This window comes from Gallinula chloropus (genome assembly GCF_964237585.1).
Source record: "Gallinula chloropus genome assembly, chromosome: 1".
In the NCBI taxonomy this organism is placed as follows: domain Eukaryota; kingdom Metazoa; phylum Chordata; class Aves; order Gruiformes; family Rallidae; genus Gallinula; species Gallinula chloropus.
The window spans coordinates 34684002-34706443 of NC_140085.1; the positions used below are offsets into that span (position 1 = coordinate 34684002).

At 42.7% G+C, this 22442-nt stretch overlaps 1 protein-coding gene across 1 annotated transcript; it reads left to right on the plus strand.

The window, feature by feature from the left end:
* Nucleotides 1-1765: 1765 nt before the first annotated feature.
* DBX2 (developing brain homeobox 2) lies at nt 1766-22002 on the plus strand (the record flags this gene model as incomplete). The annotated part of the gene is made up of 4 exons (XM_084267375.1): nt 1766-2311; nt 14621-14716; nt 19136-19323; nt 21682-22002. The coding sequence occupies exons 1-4, from the start codon at nt 1975-1977 to the stop codon at nt 22000-22002; spliced, it is 942 nt and encodes a 313-aa protein (XP_084123501.1). The 5' UTR covers nt 1766-1974.
* Nucleotides 22003-22442: the final 440 nt, after the last annotated feature.

Here is a 22442-nt window from a genome sequence, read left to right on the forward strand (position 1 = left end):
ACCTTTTATTCATGCACAGCTGGATGGACTAACTGCACTTTCCCAAGTGTTGAATTATGGTTTTCAGTGTTTCAGGCCCTTGGGAACTTTGTGAGAACTTGGTTAGTGAAAGGAAAGACAGAATAAATACTTCAGTGTGAATAAATTTATGAGGGGTAACTGGAAAGGCAGTTACTTGCAGTGCTCAAAGCAAGTGCCCTCCTGGGAAGACTTGCTTCTTTCCCTTAGAAATGTGATAAATATGTATTTCTGCATCTTAATATTACAACACATATTACCTTCAGGTCCACTCTGGGATCCACCAGGCTAGATTCTATCCTTTTCTATGGCAAGGGGCAACTGCAGCCTCCAAACATTCACAGGTAAAATACTTGCATTAGTATCTTGAGTTTATAAAGATGAAGGCTTTCAGATACAACTGCTTAAGCTGTGGAAATCCTTTAAGCTGCAAACAGTTAAGAGAACGGGAGTATATCTGGGCAAAACTATCATCTATATTCCTCTCAGCCACTGCTGAAGGCAGAAGGTCAGACTACAATGGCTGCTGGCATGAAGCATCCTTATCAATCCTTAGGTTCCAGTTCACCAGGTAACAACCTCTTCGTGTCAACAGATTAAATGCTCAAACTCTGGCAGGACCAATCTATCCAAGGATGTGAAGGAAAGTTTGGGACATCTGAGCGCTTAATTCACATCTCCTGAAGTATTACTACTGCAGCAGTTACACCTTTCCATTTGCTGAGGACAAGGATGATTCCACTTACTTCAGCAGGTTTTAGCTATAACCTGATGTCCAAGGAGTTATGCCCCTACTGCTATACAAAATTAATAAACACCCTCTCCAAAGGATTTTGCAGGGAATATCCTCAAGATTAGTCGGGTGAACAGCTGCTCTGAAATAAAGAAGTATTTATCTACAAAACAGGGAGATACTTTCAGGTCTTCGGAAAGAGCATCCCATTTTAGCTTTCTATATGTCTGTTTGAACTGGAAAAATCATAGAATGCCTACGGTTGGAAGGGAACTTAAAGATCATGAAGTTCCAATCTCTGGGCCATGGGCAGGGACACCTCTCACTAGACCAGGCTGCTCAAGGCCCTGTGACACATCTTTGCAACACTCCATGGTTTGTAAGCAAGTAAAACATGCATACACGCGAAGAAGTAGAAATGGACAGAGCCACCCTTGCCAAAGGATGTTTATGCCTACAGAAAGCACTGTCCCACATCTCGAGGAAAACATGATTAACGGCACCGTGCTGATCCTAATCAGATTTATTGAGACAAATGTTGAAAATCCAGTGCGTGTGTGTGGTGGTGGGGGTAACTAGAGGGAAAAAAAAATAAAAAAGGCCAGATAAAAATGCCCAGAGGGACTGAGCTAATAGTTATCTTCCCATTACCTCATGGGATCATTAGGTCGACATGATCTCGCCGCGGCCTGCACCGGAGCCACCTCCCCGCCGGGACGGAGGCCGGAGGCCTTTCCCTTCCCCTCCACACAGGTGCAGCCCCGCCGCGGGAGGCGCGGGCCCGCCGCCATGTCGGGAGACCGGGGGCGACCCCCGAGGGAATCACCCCCCCCGGCCTCCCGACATGGCGGCGGGCGGGCGGGCAAAGCAGGACAACCATCTCCGCACCACGATGCGGCCGGGTCCGCTCAGCTCCCCGCCCTACCCCCCTTCCCCCGGGGCCTGCCGGGCAAGGCGGCATTGTTGGCCGCGTCCATCACTCCCCGTCCCCGGCTGACATAATGAATACGCTTGGACACACCTTCCAGCCCGGCGAAGAGGCGCGCCGCGTCTCCACGGAGAGCCCCTCTGAGCTCTCCGCTGCGTTCCCCTCAGCCCTCGGGGAGGCGCCCCGCAAGCCCGCCCGGCCCCATAGCCCGGCGCCCCGTCCCAGCCCAGTGAGGGGCCGCGGCGGCCGGGCTGGGCTGGGCCGGGCAGGGCGAGGAGGGCTAAAAGCCCTCGCTATGCTGCCCAGCGCCCTTTACTGGGACCTGGTGGGCTCCTCGGCTCTCCTCAACCTGCCGGCGGCGCCGGGCTTCGGCAACCTGGGCAAAAGTTTCCTCATCGAGAACTTGCTGCGAGCCGGGGCGCCGCCGAGCCCTGCCCAGCTCCGTCCCCTCCCCGCCAGCCCTGTCCCTCTCAAGCTGTGCCCCGCGGCGGAACAAATCAGCCCCTCAGGGGGTCCCTACCCGACAAGATGGGCTTTTCAAGTGCTTAACCCCTCCGCGGCGGACGGCGGCCGCCTGCCAGCGCGGGCTCCAGCGGCGGAGAGAGGCGGCGTCTTCCCGCCGGCAGCCACAGGTGAGCGCCGGCCCCTTCCCGCGTCCTGCCGCCGGGGAGACGGGACAGAAGGGGCTTCGCGAAGGCTCGGCCCTCCACCTCCGCACAGTCGGGACGGCGGCACTGAGAGACGCGACCGCTCCCCTCCAGCCGGCCGCTCCGACGGGTCCGGAGGTGGCGGCCGCACGCCGTGTCCCGCTGGGCGCCGCGCCGCCGGTGTGCCCTCCCCTCGGCCAGGTGCTGCCGGCGAGGCTCCCACTGGAGACGGGACCCCCGAGGCGCGGGCGAGGAGCTGGTAGCAAGGGCAGCCGGACTGCGGCTTTAAATTGCGCGGCCCGGCGCACCTGTGGGTGTCGTGAGCCGCGGCTGAGCCTTGCGCTGGTAGCGACGGGTGCTTCTAGCTGCCCTTCGCCGCAGCGCTCTCGGGTCCGCGAGTGCCTCGCAGCCCGAGGGGATGGTAAAAGAGCATTACCGCGGGCAGCCGCGTACGAGGTCTGTAATTAGCCATTCGGGCGGGTGTTAAAAGTAGAAAGCGCTCTGCTGGGCGATGGGAGTCGTGTCGCTGGGGCCGGTCGGAGCGGTTCTCCGTCGGCCCGGCCCGGCCGCGGGCTTTGCTGTCGGGGTCGGGGGGGGGATGGCTGCCAGCAGGCCCGCCGTGAGTTGTGCCGTTGAATGGGAAAGAAACAGCTCCCCAGAGCAGGCTTTCCTTGCTTGAACGTGCCGAGCTTCATATAAATATATTTTGTCTGGGCACGAGTAAAGCGTAGAAGCGTTTTTACGATAGTTTTGTTTGAAGTTGAATTCAGAGTTAATTCTTAATTCATGAAATCGGCGTTAGGCTCACCAATGTATATTTTATATACGTATATTAAGGTTGTTGCCTTTCCGTTATAACGTGCCAACTTATTTCAGGCTTGTGTCCAGTTGACAGAATTTTTACACATGAGCTTGCAGCCTTAAGTGTAGTTAAAATGAGAGCCGGACAACCAGAATAGCATTTATTGAAGTAAGGCTTTAAGGTATGAAACAAAAAGGCTCGTTTGAGAACTAGAATTAATAACAGCTCTTTCCAAGCCCAAGATTTAACTTCAGTTAAATCCTACAAACTGTTCTGCAGTATCCAAACCAGATTTTGATCCTTTAGCATAATGCACTTTAAAGGTAGGCAGGAGAGCGTCTGAGAAGGGTCCATTAACCTTCACTGAATATTCCACACCTTAGCTGCCAGGAGTGTTATCTTAAGAGTATCAGTTATTTAACTATGTTTATTTAAACTAGCTATAGGCCAGGCTAGGAGACAGGACAAGTATAATCTTTCTGGAATTAGATATGAGTTGTTGTGTCGCCCACCCACCCCGAACCCTCCCCCCCCCCCCAATATCCACAAAAGCTCTAGAGAAAATGCTACATTACTGTGTATAGAGCAACGTAAAAAGGGAGATAGTGGGTGCTGGGGCACCCACTGCTGTAGGTAAACTTATTTCTAAGTTTTGCCAAAGTTCCTGAATGTCGATTTTTTTTTTTCTTTTTTTTTTTTCCCCCCAGTGCTTCTTTCCAGGATTAATTCTTTGATCGGCCTACAGCAGGACTTGTGAATTTAGCAAAGTGTTTCAGGTCTGTCTAGTGATTTGGAGTCCGATCCCATGTCTTTACTGATCTCTCAGCTCTCAGGGGTTTCTGAGGGACCTTTGGGCAAAAGCAGCAGGCTCTTGTATTTGAGCAGTGAAAAACAGGTTTCCTCATGCATTATGCTCTCAGAAAAAGTCTCCTGGGAATGTAGATGTACAACAAAAATGTATGTATTCTGATAGCAATCTCCTGATTCTGATCTGACTCATGTGTCTTGAAGTGATGAGGGCTCCTAGGTGTCTGAACTTCCATAAATGAGAATTAGATTAGAAGTGTCCTGTTGAACCAGGTTTTTTGGTTTCTAAGGAATCTTTTCTCTCCAGTGCATGCGTAAGCTGGCGGAACTGTTCAGGCTGGACACTTGTATTTGTGAGCAAGGCTGGGGCGGTCAGGCTCAGTGTTATGTTTCTTGTTTGTGCAGTCATAGGGCAAAAGAGAGTTTTGTTAAAATAAGAATTTTAGGGTTCAGGATAGGATATCATTTTAACTTAGTATTCCTTAGTATTTTAACTAAAGACTTCATACGAGGTAGGATTTTTTAAATTTACTGACTTCTGTGAGTTTTTGCAGCAATAAACTGTATCCTGTTTGGAACCCTCAAATCACATGGTGTTTTGGAAAAATCTTGGTCTGAGTCTTTAGTAAGACTAATGAATGTGATAAAGCAAAATGCTTTTTCCATCTTTCGGAACTAGCAAGTGTTTTATAGATGATGCAGACACTAGAAGTGCTCTAGCAAGCTAGTTAGGCATAAACCAGGAATTTTAAATATGAAAAAAAAAGCTACAGAAAAGAAAATTGGAAAAATACCAGATTTTTTTTGAATTAATAATCTGTATTGGTCATGTAGTCCCAAATTCTGGTGAGTTGTCAGAAAAGAAAGGAATATGAAATCACACCACAGACTGAACTGAATAAGATGAACCTTTTTACAGTTCCAAACCCAACACGTATCCACAGCACCTGTCAAAGAAAGACATGAAGAAAGACACACTGTTTTAGGATACCTTTTAACACTCCATAAAAGTGCTAAAGAATGAAAATCCTGTGTTCTTTCTGTAAACTGGAGAACTCTTAGCCATGACTGCGAAGGAGACCGAGTGAGATGGCACTCTTGATCTGTGACATCTGGTCATGGTAGCTTTTCCCTTTTGTAACTCCTCAGCAGCAGAGTTTTGTCAGCAAGTTTCCATTCCCATAATTTAAAGATTTAAGGGGGTTTGGTTTGACCATTTAAAGCGTTTATCTGCATATGTCTTTTGAGTACTCCTCCAAAGTTATCTTAAATGAAAAACTGAAAAAGGACTCTCAAAGTACCTCACCGTAAGATGCATCATCTAATCAGCAGCTTGAAAGATACTTATGTTGTCTGTAAAAGATCATCGTTACACTGATTTATAAAAATGAAATGTAATCAAGTCATAGGTTTTAAAAATTAATTTGGTTTATTTTGCCTTGAGAGTACAAACAGGTAGCATGTTACATAAAACTGAAGCAGGAAAAGCGGAAGGAGCTGGATGATGAAATCACTTGCCTTCTGCAGTGGTGTGCTGGTCTGTACCAGGTTGGGATTCCACCAGGTTTTCAGGCGTCTTGCTTTGAAGCCCTGGTGCTGGTGATGAACCACTGAACTGGGCTCACTGGCTCCAGGGGCATGGTGAGCACCGTATTTCTGTCTAGCTGAACTGAATTTCTCCTAACCTGTGGGCCTGATTCTTCCCTTTTTGTAATGCTGCCTTCTGCTTTCTGAGAACTTTGTGTACCCAGTATATCTGTAGCCTTGACTAGGTAAAGCAGTGCAGAATCTGGTGATTTTAAACACTGGATGCCCAGACTGTATTCTTCCTGGCTATACTCTCAAAATTGCACCGCTGTAAAGCAGTGTTTCCCAGTGAAACACTACAGCTATGCAGCTTATACTCACATTGCTTCTTAAAGGATGAGGGAGGCTCCAGATAAAAGTTTTGAGCCAATTAATATACCCTTAAGTGTGGAAGAACTCCTCAATTTCTCTTTGGCAATCTACAGTTTGGTCCCTCTCCTTGTGCTTCAGTCCTATCATTATCTTCTGGATGAATTAGAAGACTTGACAGTTTTCTTCAGTGCTTTCTGGCATGGGAAAATTATCTGGATGATGCTGAGATGCACTCTGTGGTAGGACATTCTCTGGAGAGGTCCACTACACATCTTTCCTCGTGACTTGGTTTCCACAAGTATTGGCTGACAACCAGGTCAGAGAATGCAAGGTTATTTTACTACTTGAAATTAGTTTGAGAAAAGCAGTGATTTTCAGAAACTAATTTGTGCTGGAGGAGAATGACAGTTTTACAGCCTGAATATAGTCAGCAGTGGTATGACCATGAATATAGTCATATGTGTCAAGAGTCTGTCTTTCTGCTTTAATCTTTTCATTTTGATAGATTAACAGAAGGGAAACTGAAAAGAGCAGTGAAACAAATAAATGCAGGTAGAGATACTTCTGTTGCAAAACTTGCTGAAAAATTGAGCTTATGGGGTTTTGCCTAAAGCTTCAGAATAGACCAGAGCAGAATAAAGTACAGTACATACAACAGAAAGCAACTGGAACAAGTATATCATAAGCATAAATTGGACTTAACGACATTAACCATCCATTTGTGATGCAGATGTAGCTTTTCCTTCTGTAGCAGTTGTGTTCTTTACATTTGAATCCATTTAGCACCACAGTGTGCCAGGGAGAGAGGAGCTGTTTCGGAGGGGCCGGAGCAAAAAGAAGGGAGATGGCTTGCCTAAGGTAATACAGAAAACCAGGGGCATTGCAGGGAAATAAGACCAATCTTTCCTCTGCAGGCTGACTTTTTGGACCAGCATCAGTTTTTTTCCCCCCTCAGGTGACGGCAGCAATCGTATTCTACAAAATTCCTATTTTAATCAATATTCCACAGTTTTCAGTAAAATCTCTTGTTTCTTTATGACAACCAGGAGATACTTCAATTACTCAATGAAGTGATTTTTCCCCCCCCTTCATTTTGGATCCTCTTTTAGTGCCTGTGTATAATGCAATGCGTATTTTAGTGCAATGCGTATAAATTATTGATTTCAAACCAACTGGCAACCGGAATGTATCCTCCAGTGACACGTAACATTAACTTTCAGTAAAATAAAAGGCAGGAAAGAGCCAAGTGTTTTCTCTCAGCTCCCACTAGGCTTGCTCTAGCCTCTGGAAAGTTGCCTCACTCAGGCAACAAGTTAACTAACAAGTCTCGGGATTTTTTTTGTTGTGTTGGTGTCTTTTGGGGATAGTTGCTTCAGAGTGGGGAGATCTAGCTGGCATCTTTTCTCATGCCCTCATTGCCAGGAGCGCTGAGACACCTTCATTGTTTTAAGGTTGTCTTTGGAGACAGAGAAGTTCCTGTAAGTATCAGAAATCAAAGGCTGAGTGCAGCATCTTTTCCTGCTTCCAGTTAACTTTGTGAGCCGTTTAATAGAATCGTTTTGGGGTGCCTAGCATACCAGAAAAGAGTGGCTGCAGAATGGCTTTTAAAGGACAAATACTTGTTCTCATTGTAAGGTTGCCAGAGCCAGACTAATGCCAGCTACGCTCCAACCCTGCCACCAGTCTGGCAGTCCGGGCTCAGCAGGACATATGAGCATTGGCTGGGCAGTGCTCTTGTCTCTGGCAACTCCAGCTGTCCTGTGTCTGAGAAAGGAAGAGGATCCCAAATTTAGTCCTTGGTGAAGTTTAACCACTGCCAGAAGATCTCAAAGCTGCCCTATGAAGTCGGGTGGTGGGGTTCTGTAGAAAAGTGATTTACCAGGGGGAAACTGTGGAATCACTTATAGTGAATTAACTTACATAAAATATATTTTGTGTTCCAGAATGGTCTGGTCTTCTGAAATCTTGTAGTATATTCTCCATGTCTGTAGAAGACACGTGAATGTGGTTAAGGATTAATGTCATCCCACAAGTTCTCTACTTGAATGCAGATTTCAGGTTTCATAGTAACCGTGGTTTATTATTTTTTTTAATTACAAGCCCCCCTGAATTTTGGAAGGCAGGTTCTCTGCTTCCATTGCCCACCAAAGGTGTTATGCATTCTTGCATAATGCAGCTCTGTAAAATAACTCTTGGTCTAATTTTGCTAAGTGGTACTTTTGTGGTCAGTCATGACCCATTGCAGAATTTTGAAGGGTTTGTTTGTTTGTTTCAAGATTAAAACAAGTGCAGGTATATAGAGCAGTAGAAGGCTGTTTCAAATGTGAGATGTGTAGACCCTGATCCATATAGTTAGGCACCTAAATATTTTCAGTAACTTGGGCTGTGTTTCTCTGAGGTGAGTCATCATGTGGGCTTTGTTTCATGCTGAATATCTCATGAAAATTTCCTTTGAGAGGCTGCCTTTTTTTCTTGAAGTTATACCCCATAATTCTGTTGGTGTTTTCTATGTATGTTGAGGATTTTACCACGTCTGCATGAATCTTGGAAAATTTGGTGGTGTTGAAGTCCCCACCCCTGGAATCTTGTGACTATCTCAGATTTTGACTTGAAAAAGCACTTCCTTGAACAAATGCAAAGAAGACTAAAAACCTCATTTACTTTAAAAAAAAAATCTGCTGTTTGGGTTTTGGATTTTTTTCTTTCTAATAATGGTTAGCTGATCTTGAAACTTCTGTCTGGTTGGAGCTAGCAATACTGCAACCAGTAAAGATCAGTCCAGGTAGGAAATTTTTGCTGATCAGTGCACACCGCTGCAATAAATGGTGCATTTTAACTTATGGTAAGATTTCAAGTTAGGGCTGTGACTGTGAAACAACACTGAATTGTCCTCTTGAGACATATGACCCTAATTTTGCCTTGCTTAAGGAAATGATTTCTGCATAAATTGTAATATGTTTAAAATCAAATAAAGTAACTTTAGTGCCTTTGTGGCTGAATTTTACAGGTTTTTACAGAGTCTTTGTGGCTGTACAGAGGATTGTATTCTTTTAACATTACCTACGAAGGATAAGAAGAATGTCAAAGTAATTCAACTGTTTAATAAAAAATAGGTGTCTTGTCTAATCTAGTTGTCTAAATACCTTGTCTGATCCATATTCAATAGAAACTCCTCCAGAGGATGACACAGCTTATCTTCTTAGATGTCTGTGTTAAGGTGATGAATCATTATATAGAGCTACTTACCTCTTCTCATTAACTGTACAGGAGGCCCAGACAAGGAGCTTAGATGACAACACTGAACTTCTAGACAGAGAAGTGACAGTAATGCCCCTGATGACAAGAACTGGTAAGCAGGAAGTGCTGGGGCATGCTGCTAACACATGGGCGTCTCCTTCAAGAACAAAGCTGGTAGACCCAAAGTTTTCCAGATCCCATCTTTCTTCGTAATAGCAAGGCTGCTTACAGGGCACAGAGAGGGTGGAAGCCACGTTTTGTGCTGACATCAGGAGATCTGTGGAGTCTTTGGTAAATGGTGTGGGGTTTGGTTGTTGCTTTGGGTTGTCACAGAGGTGCAATCTGACCATGCGTTGTCACCAGCCTGAGGCACCTGTGTTTCCTCAGGCAGAGGAAAAAACAGTGGTACATGTACAGCAAATCATGTCCCAGTAATAAGGCATGTGAATGATGCCTCTGAAAATTGAGATTCATGTGATCTCAGCTAATCTGCAGCGTGACTCTGTCAGCCACTACATTGCTATAGATGTAAGGAAGCAGCCATCATGCTGTCAGCACATTTCAAGCCCTTTTTGGTGTGACTACTCTGCTGATTTTTGAAAGCTCCCCTGAGACCCAGTATAAAGACACAAGCTCATTTCTTGCATTAGCCTTTTGTGTAGGATTAAAACATGTATAGAACTTCAAAATTCTTTCTATGAATGTTTGGCAGTATCTAAAAACTGATCTGACTATGCTGCTCTACCAAGGCTTGCCTGCCTTGGAGTGTTCATGCGGCCGTGTTGTACGGGAATGCAATGGAAGTGAATGGACAGTGACCCTGAGAGTGCAGGAAAGCCAGCTCTGAGGGATGCTGCACCACAGGCTCTTGCAGTAGGTATTCTGAGTCCATGTGGTGGTGACTGCCTTTGGTAGGATGGGGCAGCATCTTTTGCTTCCCTTTCATGGCCAGGGGCTCCCCTTCAGCTGGCTGAAATGCTTTGGGGGTCCACAGCTGGGGCTGGAATGTTGCACTCAACACAGTGACTGCTGAGGACAGAGCCACGGTTCACTGTGGGGCCCGGGGCTTGTGGTTCAGGAGCAGAAATGGTGCCATGTGGCTCAGCCGGACCACTAACCTGGAAGAGCTGCTGCTGAACTGTGTGCAGGGGTCCCTTCATGATGTGAAACTTCCCTACAGCTTTGCAAAAGTCTGCTTCAATCAGTGCCAAGAACCGATGGAGGTAGCAAATTGCAGTTTACCTGTGCCCGCTTCATGGGCACAAATCATCCAAGGATCTCAAATGAAATGGGATCATTTTACTGATAATGCTTTTAATTTGCTTGCTGGGGCTGGAACCTGGGTATCACTGTGGAAAGCAGTTCATTTGGGTTTAGTCCTGCTTGGAGAATGAAAAGCATCAGGTTTGTGTGTTCCTGTGCTTACTGCTTCTTGTCAGCTGGCTCTAAGCAGCTTTCTGAATCTTTCTTTAGAGGTGTTTCAGTATCACAGGTTTATACCATGTTTTTATCAGTTAGCTTTTAAAAGATACAACAAACTTAACAACTTGTGTAGTGCAGGAGGCCTGTATGGGCAATACCAGACATTTGCCATCAGTTCACTTTTTCTCAATAGCCATTTTTCCTTCACTCCTGTCCCCTTTTCTGCTGCCTAATGGCTTACACTATTTCCTGAGTCATTTCACAATGCTAGGATTAGAAAAAGCAAATGGTGTCCTTAACAATAAGCCATTTTCAAATTAGATACCCATTTGAACAGAATCGTACTTAGGATCCTTCTTCTCTACATGGTGGATAGGTGGAAGGAAAACTTCTGGTCCCACTGTCAGCATGACTTTTCAGTATGGGGAGGGCTTTTGAATTTAGAGTGTCTTCAGAGCTGGCAGTATATTTAAAAATACCAGTATCTGAACTAATCTGAGTTTTTGCACTAGAGAAGCTTGAGGTCCATTTGCATATTCAGTGTCGGTTTATTGTCTGTTACATACTTTTTATTCTCAAAGCTGAATGTAAATGAGCATTATTACTCAGATTTGACACTGTTGCTGCATGCACAAAGAATTAATCTGTTGTGAAAAAATAAAAACAAATTATTTATTTTATTTTGGGTATTTCATCATTTTGACCAGATAGATTTTCTTTTAAAACATATAATACAATTTTTTTGAGTGCCAAAAGGCACTTAACACCAAACTGATTTTTCATTCATCTGTGAAGCTCAGCCTGTAAACTGTGACTCTTGTGAAACACTTCTTGTTCCACACAGTCTCAGTTTTTATGAGATGGGAATGCAAAACAGAAAGAAATTCTCTTGAAGACTAATTATTAGGTGGTTAATGTGTACTCCACCTGGCTGGAAGCGACAGCTACCTTTTGGTTACTGTGTACTTTATTCTGGCCAGTAAATACAGATCTAATATCCTGATGCTTCAGTAATTTTCAGCCCTACGTGAACAGCAAACAGTGTTTGCTTCAGATCGTTTGACCAACAAGCGTTGGTGAAGTGGCCGTGATGGATTTAAACAGAAAATAAAAGCATAGGCAGTTCTTTCTCTTTCTGTATATTTGACTGATGGGTATTGTGTCATTCCTGCAGGTACAGTCATGGTATCAGTGTGAAATACATACACATTAGATACAATTTCCATTCTGTTAATGCAGTTTCATGCAGACAGTAGAAGCCGTTTAATGCGACGAATGTTCTCTGTTGTTTCTATCAAGGATGAAAACCACACTTGGATGGGGTAGGTTGAAGCATTAACATTTTTCTCTGCATACAGCTCCCAAGGTGGAGTCGAGTATCCCTGTATTATGTCAGGTTTTTTTACTGGTGTGACTCTGTGTAACTGCTACATGTTGGTTTGAGTGCAGCGGCTTCAGCAGACATGACCTGTGGATGTGGTTTGATATACTTTGATGTAGAATTCACTCGTGCTTCGGTGGAGTTGGAACCTGTGTAAGAAGTTTATGAACTAGAAATACATGTTGGCTATAGGCTTAGGGGGATGTAATGCCATTGTTTATTCCACGGGATCTGGAATAAATCAGTCTTGAGAAATGGTCTCAGGAACCACTCGGTTCAGAGTTATATGAGGGTATAACCTGTACCTTACTTCTTAAGCAAGTGTTCTTCCTTAAAAGGATACATGCCATGCAGGCAGAAGAGACAGCAGTTCGTTGAGGAAATTAAGTAAAATGCCCAAGAAAGGCAGAAGCATGATTTCCATCGACTTGAGCAGAAGTAGAGCCAAGATCTGTATTGTTTGCATCACGGTGTTGTGCTGGTGCATTAAATCAGTGCCAGCAAAATCTGTGGAAATAGATGGTTTGTTTGGAGTTTTTTTAAGCAAAATGTCTCAAGTTTTGACCCTGATCCATCTCCTGACAGTTATGCTTGCAGCTTGCTTGTTGAGAGGTACGGTGAATGGAGAAAACATCCTTTCCTATTCCTCTACTTTTATTTGCAGGAGCATGGTATCTGAAGCTGTAACTTAATCAACTTAATCAATTCTGATTTATCCAGGTATGTCCTGGCTGTGACACGTTATTATAAGCACCACATTCTCAAAAAAGGGACTGGAGAGAGTTAAGAAACTATAATGGCACATGTCTGACAAAAATCACACAGTATGCTGTTGTATTTTTAGAAGTGGAAAATTTTACCTGACTGCAAGGGAAACTTGGTAATGGCACAAAGAATGTGGCTCCCAAGGAAGGGAGGTAAAGCTCTTCACTCGGGAGTTTGGGAACTGCAGAGGTAACAGAGATAACTGCAGAGAACAAGTTCTCATGTTAAGGAGGATGTCTGTCTGGCAGGTCTTTTCCTTCTGCATCTCCTGTACGGCTTCACTTTGTCAAATCCTTTCTGATTCATGCACTCCACCAGTTGCATTGAATGTGTAAGATTGGTAACGTTTGGCTGCGTGTTCTTGACTCCTTCAGGCTCCTTGGGACACAGTTCCATGTTTGGTCACGTGTGGAAGAGAAGCTTTAGAATCTTAATGCGTGTTATAAATTACTCCACCTCAAATATGGGCAATTAGTTCCTCCTGGAGTATATTTCATTAGAAACAGCAAAGTGTTGATGAAAAGTTGTAGTAAAATACTTAAAAATTTGTAATTACATTTAAAGAAATTTCCAACTAAGTTATATGAATTTGGAATGAAAATAGGGGTATGTTATATATGTTATATAACTTTCCAACTAAGTTATATGAATTTAGAATGAAAATAGGCTTCTCTAGCATTAGTTTGTTACTTCGGAAGATTAACAGATCTGATGGTCAGAAATCTCATTATGATTCTCTAGAATGTACTCAGAAACCTAATTTTGAGTGTTTTTTTTTTTATAATTCAGTTGAAAAACCTTGAAAAACAGTGTGCCATAGATACATTTTTCTATTTATCTATTTGTCTTTCTTCATGATTATTGATTTTTTTTTAATCTAAGTATGCAGTTAATTTTTTGTTCCAACTAATTGGGTTATTTTTAGGGATTTGGACAAAATACTCTACAGGGTATAGAGCTATTTATTTTCTACCTAAACCAAAAAAGGAAAGTGACATAAATATTTTATATTGATCACATTTTAGAAGTGTACAGTTCTAGCAAGCACCATGTATCTATTTTCAAAATTTTTCCAAGCTTTGTAGTTGACTAGTATGAGCAGAAATGAAAAGGTAATTAAGATTAATGGAAAAAGCCCATGAGCTTTATGAAAAAAATAAGGATTTAATAGATAATGAAAACCTTTCTAAGATTTTAAGCACTTTGTAGACATAATAGAGACTTTTGATGCATTGGTTAAAAAAAATCTGCACAAATTTTACCAAATATTACCTAATTTTATGAGGTGATTTTGCTGGGGTTTTATTGCATGAAGCAGAACCCTCTTTGGGCAGTGGTATATTTAAATTTAGAGCACTTCCCCAGCCAGAGCGAGTTTACCATTAGGGTAGCAGAATTGGGCCCAGTAGTTTGTGCCTGTAGAGCTCAGCGGGATCATTTAATTGTATTTTATAGAATTTATTCATAAAGGCTTCTTACTTTTTTAAGTCCTTATTGCTTTGGGTGCTAACAGCACCATTGGAGTACAAGCAGAAGAGACAGGATTCACTTCTACATGCTGTTTTTCTAGGATGTGCTTACTAGAGTTATTTCATACAGCTTTTTCAGATGCATTCTCTTAATTTTTTGAAAGATATATTATTTAAACAGCATGTTCAATTCTAATATTTAGGGAACCCCCCAAACATAATGACAGCAGTTGCAGAAGTAAATTTCAGATCTGCAGTTTCATGCTTATGATAAATATGTTGAGAGTTTTGCATGCATTATATTGAAGCTACACATTAAGGTAAAATAACCTTGCTATATTAAAGAGCAATTACTTGGTTTATCATTGTTTGCCCTAAAAATATCACCATCTTGAAAAAAGGAACAAGAACTTGTGGGGCAGGACTTTACACACTGACTTTCTGGAGGACTGTTGTTAGGAATATCACCTAAGCTGAATGGATAATCAATTAGCTCTGTGCTTTCTTTGCAGCTCTTTCCAAACACTTTTTTCTCCGAGCCCCTCCATTCTACTCAGCATGCTGCGGTGGGTCCTGTCAGCACCCTGCATCCCCCACTGCTTTTCCAAGTAAGTTTTTATGCTTCATCAGTAATGCTTGAGTTATTCTGTAAACCAAAGCAGCAGGATTTAATGTGTTCTGGAAAACTAATTGGTGATGCAATGGCAGCAGCTAATTCCTTAGTAAAATCACAGCAATCCTATTCAGGGGGTTTCCAAAGATTTATCAAACTTAAGTACACCGAGCAATTGTGAGAGGTTTCTAATGGCATTGAGACACCCAGACAGAGCTAACCTAGGAAAGCTCCTTGTTTTCAGTTTGCTAGAAAAGATTCTTTAAAATCAGTAACGCCTTTAAAAATCTGTCTCAATAAACATTTACAAATAGGAAAAGAGCTGAAAGATCTTAAAATGGATGCTGCATTTTAATGTCTGTTAGGGATAAATTATGGTTCAGAAAGCCCTAGCATTGTTTAAATAAAACAGTCATTCTTGTAGCAGTAAAATGCATGCACATGTTTAATTAGTTTTTCTCTTTTAATTATAATGAAAAAGAAAACCCAAAGAACTAAGCTGAAGAGAGGTTTGGCCCGTGTACACACTACACATTCAGGATGAAGACCTGGCAGAGACTTCCATTTGATCCAAATCTAAATTTAACCTTGATTGTGAGGTTTGCATACTATGGTGTAGGAATGGATATTTGTGATTCTGTGTACTTACGTCTCAGGAATGCAAACAGAAGAGGCATTTCCTACTCCTCTGAACTGGAGAAAAAGCACAAATAGCCTTGCAGATCTGGGTGGAAACTGGATCTTACGCGTGCTGTAGCATATACTTTTTTATCACAGCTATATTAAATCCCTTCCTGACTACGTGCATGCATTTTATGAATGTTTCAGAAGGGCAGTTGCTAAGTTGAATGATTCTTGACAAGTGAGGCAGCAAATGCTGGCAGTTTAATGAGCTGCAAGTTTCTGAGCACCTCTTTAGGGGGCTGACACTTTCCCACAGAGCGTTTTACATGGCCCCGGCTCTCCCACAATGGCTGACAGCACCATGACCAATCACCACTTTCACTTTACTCATCCACACGCGACCTCACCACAATTTTTCACTGTGCAGATGAACTTTAGGAACCATTTCGCATTGAAAAGGCCTGGGCAAGGGTCAGTTGCCCTTTTGTATGGCCATAAAGCAATACTCTATGTGCCAGTCTTTTCTGCTGTCTCACATTCCAAGAGATTTTCTGGACACCATTTAAAGCACTTGACTGAAAAATAAAGCAGTGAATGAAACTGACTTTTATAGACTCATTCTAGCTCATCTTCCCATATAACCCTGTCTACCTGAAAAGGGATTTAGTGGATGAGCTGAGTGTATACAGGGACTTGCTGAATACATAGGCCCATTATCAACTGCGGGGATTGTTTATTAACCAGGACTGATACACTACTATTTTGGAAGTGACCTATTAATTGTCCATTTAACTAGAATGTATTGAATTCAAATGAAAAAATGGAAACCATGACTAAAGCTTTTACTTGCTCCTTCAAGGTGGTCTCTGCCATGAAGGCAAATGAAGATTGTTCCACAGATTAAGAGGACATTTATCACTATATATTAGGATACAAAGGAAAGACTTAACCACCAAAGCAAACCAAAAATCAAACCAACACCACAGGGAATAGTTGGCAACAGGTTCACATTTATGTCAGCAGAGCACGAAACCTTTTCATGCATGTCAGAGCAACAGGCTGCAAACTGACCTGTTTCAGTTTGGTAGAGTTGTAACGTACAAACGGCTGCACCTATCCTGGCCTACTGAAAAATCCTTTAATCCACACACTGAAATTTAGGTTTTTGTGCAAACAGTTAGAATGCCCTTCAGAATGTGGAGTATTCCTAAAAAAATTACCAAGGCTGATCACTTAGGGGTGAGTATTCATTATCCCAAACACAAGCTTCATGTTTTTTGACTCAGTGGCTGTTTGCTAATGTTTGTGAGTATTCTGCTCACCATTAAATTTTGGTAATCTTTTAAAAGTGGTTATATATTATGCATTAGAGCGTGTTAGTCTAACACAGGTGTTAAGTTGTACACTAGATATCACCTGTATAGGGAATTAATTGATGCCTTGGGGCTCCAGCCGGAGGTTTGTTTCTTTGCTGATTGACTGCTAACAGCCAGTCAGGCAAGACAGATTTTAAGGGGTCACATAATCTGGCATCCTCTGTCCTCATCTGACAACTCCATTGTGGGATGGAGGCCAGGAAGCAAGGACCAGCCCTGTTATGCCTCTTCCTTCACTGGTGTTTCTCATCACACATTGGGGATAAGAGAAGGTACCAGCAATTCTGCTGTCAGATTGTACCTTCCAGTAAACTTGAGAATGGCTGGTGATTTGTCAGAAACTGCTCAGGGGCTACCTGCAGAAAGGTACTTGCATTCACCAAATTTGAGCAAGAAGGAGAAAAAACATTGTTGAGGAAGAAGGTCCCGTGTTTGCTTCGTGGGCAGGATGGGAGCTTGGGGTGGGAGTCGTGAGGGGGCTCTGCACTTCTCAGAGAAATATGAACCTGGCTTGCCCTTTGCAGAAACCTCCATTGTGGCATTTTGACTTTTGTTCTGCAGATAGTTTATTTTGGTTTGAATGGAGTCTGACTGTCTCACTATGTCATAAATATCAGGATAATAACCAGTAGGTTATGATTTTTGTATCTGGTCTCAGTTATAATTTTGAAAATGGGAATATGTCTCTATGAATTTAGATTTATTTATACTGCAATGTTTTAAATCATAATAATGACTTCTTGTCACAGGCTATTATGGGGGACAAATATAAAGCTAGGTTCTTGAAGTATAGAAAAATTGCAGGAAGGCACGTTTAGCAGAATGCAGTGGTCCCTAAATCAGTAATTTTTGATAGTGGCAGGATATTTTAGGGAAGGATCATTGTACACTTGCATAGCTTCTGATGTTCTTCCTCTACTGGTCACAGGTGGAAGCAGGATACAGGGGTAATGTACCCCCAGGTATATATGTATAATATATAGAAGTTGAAATGCAGTGTAGCCCCAAGGAACAATTTATGAAAGCTGCACCTGGATTTAATTAGGATGCTCAAGACAATTGTATCTATTGAACAAATGTATTTACAACACCACCGCTTCTGCAGCTGACTAGAATAGATGGACTTTTCCATGAAAGAATGTGCAGTCTTCTAGGAAATCCACTTTGTGTGGGGATTTTGAGGTCTCTTCCACCCCCTGACGTTCTGTGATTCTGTGACATGCTGTGAAAAGGATCCTTGACAGAAACCAAACAGCAGCACACCTTTGTGGCTACTGTAACTGTAAACTGGGATGGAATCTTGGCCTGTGGTTGTGGGAAGGAGGACAACAGGAGGACATGTTGCACGTGTAGAGTCCAACTTGCAGAGCACACCAAAGCTGTCATTGTGTCTGCCCTCTTGCAGGAAGATTGCAGGTGTCAGTGGCTGTATAACCATGGCACCAGTTATCAAAGGGCAGCTCTTTCCTGGCCTGCTTGCAACTGCCACATGCAGTTGTCACACCCAGCTCTGGTACTGCTCCGTGGGTGAGTGTGTGGGGAAGCCAGGAGTGCTGGAGGCATGCCAAGCCCCACCAAGGACTGGTCCCCATACACTACGTCCTTCTCGGGGAGAGGGAGCATGGTAAAGCACTATGGCTTTATGCTCTGTGGGGTATGGGGAAGGTGAGACATTCATCTGGATTTGGGTTTCAAACTGCAACTCTTTCCCCCAGGTTTGAGGCTGTTTTCCAGGTTAGGGTTCCCTCTAGAACACATCAAGGGGATGTGATTGGATTAATTGAAAACTGCCCTCCCAGGACTTGCTATGAGATGTCAAAGTATTAGAAACCAGGCTGAAAGGAGTAAGTTCAGGTACTCCTCAAATCCCGTGCTAAAGAAATCTCTGCCTTTTCCCAAATGAGTAAGTGAATGGCCAGGGATTTTCTGAGAAATAGTTCACTCTGAAAGCCTTTCAGTAGTAAACAGAACTATAGAAAGCCTATTTAGTTTTTTTGAATGAGTATTACAGACCACCTTTATCTGGTTCTACATTTTACACAAGGAGAAAACAGACTCCTAGGAAAACTTATTGTGGTTTACGTGGTGATGATAATGTGCAAAGGAAAGGAGAAAAGTTTCTCCTTGCCTGTATCTGAATTTTACAGTAGCATGGGCTCTGTGTTAATGTTCCTCTATGAACTCATCTGATTTACTTTTTACCATGTCAAGGGGAGACTTTTGACCACTGACAACACCTCTAGAACCAAGTGAGGATTTAGTCCTTAATGAACGTGACTGAAGCATTACGACACACTTAGAACACCAACAAATCAAAAGTGGCACAGTAGTCTGCTAGCATTACAATGAACAGCATTTAATATTTCTCTGATATGTGTTAGGTATTATTTGAAACTCTTATCCATTTCCACTAGGAGAGGAAAGTGTCCTGCCTCTTCTGACCCAGGAGTCCAGCTCCAAAGCCCGGAGAGGTATATTAAGAAGAGCTGTCTTTTCCGAAGACCAGAGGAAAGCTTTGGAGAAAATGTTTCAGAAGCAGAAGTATATCAGTAAAACAGACAGGAAGAAACTGGCCATTAACCTGGGTCTAAAGGAGTCTCAGGTAAGGAATGACAAAAAACATCTGTGACTTACTGTCTTTTTGAGGAAGAATCTTTAAAATGGCTCTGAAGGAGGAAAACTGAACAGCGCAGGGGCAGCCCTGAGCTCCTTCACTGAGCAAAGACCTCAGTAAATCAATGACAGTTTTAACCAAAGAATGTTCCTGGTTTATTTCCTGAAAGTGTACATTCAAAGTTAATCACCCCTGTTTTCATACACAGTGGGAGAAATATGACCTCTGTGTTTCATTTCCAACTCTTACTTTGCTGACTGACTGAGCCTCTTCAGGAGCTCTGGGTAGGGAACTCTACTCCATCCCGCTGCCTGATAGGCAGTGATCCAGGCAGAAAAACAGCAGAGCACAGAGGCCTCCTGCGTTCCTCTGAGCACCCTTTGTACTTGGAGACAAACAGCTAGAGACAGTGCAAGCAACCTCACCACTCTGAAACCATTCTGACCCAAGACACAGGCAGCCATCCCTACAGAAACAAACTGCACAGCGAGAGATCCTCGAAGTAGAGAGGAACTCTAGAAGGCAATATTTTTGCAGGGTGGCCTTATAAAATGCTTCCAATTTTAGTTATCAATTAATATTTCATGGGATTCTTCACATGAGTCTGCATGTGTCTACTGCAGGACTTTATCTGAGATACTAATATCCCCAGTAAGATGTTGTAGCTGAACTGTTAGCAGTGGTGCCAACAGGCACTAGCCCAACCTGGAACCTCAGGGCCCCGACCTAGCTGCAGACAAAAGCAACGGAAAAGTGCCTTGCTTGAAGAGCACAAAACCTGAAAGAAAGTGAAAAACATGTTTACCAAGGTGTGTCATAGCATTAGATGCTGGCAGGTGGGATTCTGAAGGTGCTGAAGTAGATGCAGATCTCTGTAGAGTAAAGCTAGAAAGAGAGGGAGAAAGCAACAGTACAATTTTATCTCCTTGCATGCAGGAGGAGCAAAAATGCTTAAGGTCTGTATGGCATAAGCTGTCTGGAGGGCAGGAAAAACCTGACAATGGTGATGGGAGCTCTCATCATCTTCATCTTGGATGTTTTCATAACTAGACAAGACCCTCAACAATTGGATCCAACTTTGCAGTTGGCTCCGCTTAGAACTTGTGGTCTGCAGTGGAGTGACTCTGACACCATCGCAGGCACTGAAACTATAAACCAAAAAAGCAGCACGGTGTGGTGCTTCTCAGTGTGATGAACAGAGCTGCAATCTCTGCAGGGTAAACCATTTAAGTGAAAATGTGCAATTGTACTCACCAGTGTGCTGCCTAAAAATTTCCCTATATGTAGTCAAATTCCTAATATCACAGTTACTTCCTTGAGTTTTTCTTCTGTGTTCTTGATACTCAAGAAGAGTCCAAGGGAGTAAAAACAATAGAAAGACAAATAGGTAACAACTACCACTACAGGAAAATAATTCCATGATAATGATAGACCAGCTGATATCTGTATATTTCTACTTTTTACTTTTTTCCTCATGAAAGGAAGACCTGTTGCCATGAAGGTTACTTCTTCAATTTTCTGGCCAGTTGTACTGTAGGAACAGCACTACCTGCCATCTATCTAAGGCAATAATTCTCAAACCTTGGGAAGCATAGCCTCTTTATTTTTTTGTTATATATCTGAATATAGCTACTCAATAATTTGATTGATCCTCCCCCCCCCGCCCCATTTCTTCTCTTTATGTAAAACCAGTTTCTAGACATGTATTTCTCAAAGATTTTCTCAGCATTTCGTAAATGCCTTTAAATGTTTGTGATTGAGCTTTGGAAGTTTTTTGAGAGATGAATTTTATGTCAAGAGGACATGGATCCTAGGCACCTCCTGGAAAACTGTAGTAAGGCAGACAGAATGTCATTACATCTTCACAACTGTGTCGTATGTCATAACATGCATTTTGAAGCTGTATGGCCAGGCTGGTTTTAGCTATGCTTGTGAATGGAAGTCATAGTTTTTAGAACCTCTTCTAGATAGAAGGCTTCACATCACCAGTATTATCACTTAGTTTTGTTAACAGTGATGCTGATTTACTCTGAGAATCAAATTCTGTCTGAAAGATGTCACTGTAGGAAATTTGTCTATCCCTAGCCACTGAGCTGTCTTTTCTTATCCAGTCTAAGCCAAATAATCACCTGTTTGAGGTGGTGAAACTGAAGGAGAGTGTTTGGCCCAGTTGTAGTAAACAGTGATGGGAAAATTCTCAGATGTCAGTCATCTTTGCTGGATCTACTATAGCAATGAATAAGGAAGGAATGTGAAACTAAGGGGATGGAATGGGAAAAAGCATTCTTGTTAGATCAGTGTTGTTTTGAAAAAAAGAATAACAAACTCTCATTAACTTGCAAACAGGTGAAAATTTGGTTTCAGAATCGAAGGATGAAATGGCGAAACTCCAAAGAAAAAGAAGTGCTTTCAAACAGGTGCCTCCAAGAAGAAGGTCTTCAGGAGAACTACCTCTCACGATCCACCGTGAATTTTACCTCCCCGTGCCCATCAGTGTGGGAAGTGTCTCAGGAGCAGGCGAGTCCAAGGTGGAGGGAGAATTCTCCAGGAAATTCTGAAAGACTGACTAGTACACAGCCACCTCCGAGAGCAAATTCATCACAGAGCCCACTGTATTTGTATCCTGACCCAGACACTGCAAATAAGGCAGTTACATCATCAGCCTAAGGAAATAAGGGCAGTTTGTAAATTGAGTGGAGAGCACAGGCTTGAAAAGAGCAGTCTTCTAAGACTAACAGTATTTGGACGTTGTAAAGCTAACTAGTTTATGCCTCAGAAATTTGCTAAAGTCTAACACCATTAAAATGACAAACAACTAATGATTTAAGAAGTACTCCTCAGTAAGTCTTTTCTTGTGTCTTTTTGAGTCTTGTACTGACCTTAAAGTGAAATAGGAAGTGATGGTAAGTAAAGTGAAGTGAACAGCGTGAAGCTGAAGTTATGCTCTGATTTATACATCTGCACTGTATACAATATTCATTAAAAAAACCCACTGATAGAGAATCACTTTTATTTCTCATTGCAGTCAGACAAATTAATTTCTTTGGTGCACAAGATAAGAATAACCCTGTTTCCCTCAAGATAGTAGGTTGCTTTGGGCACTTTGA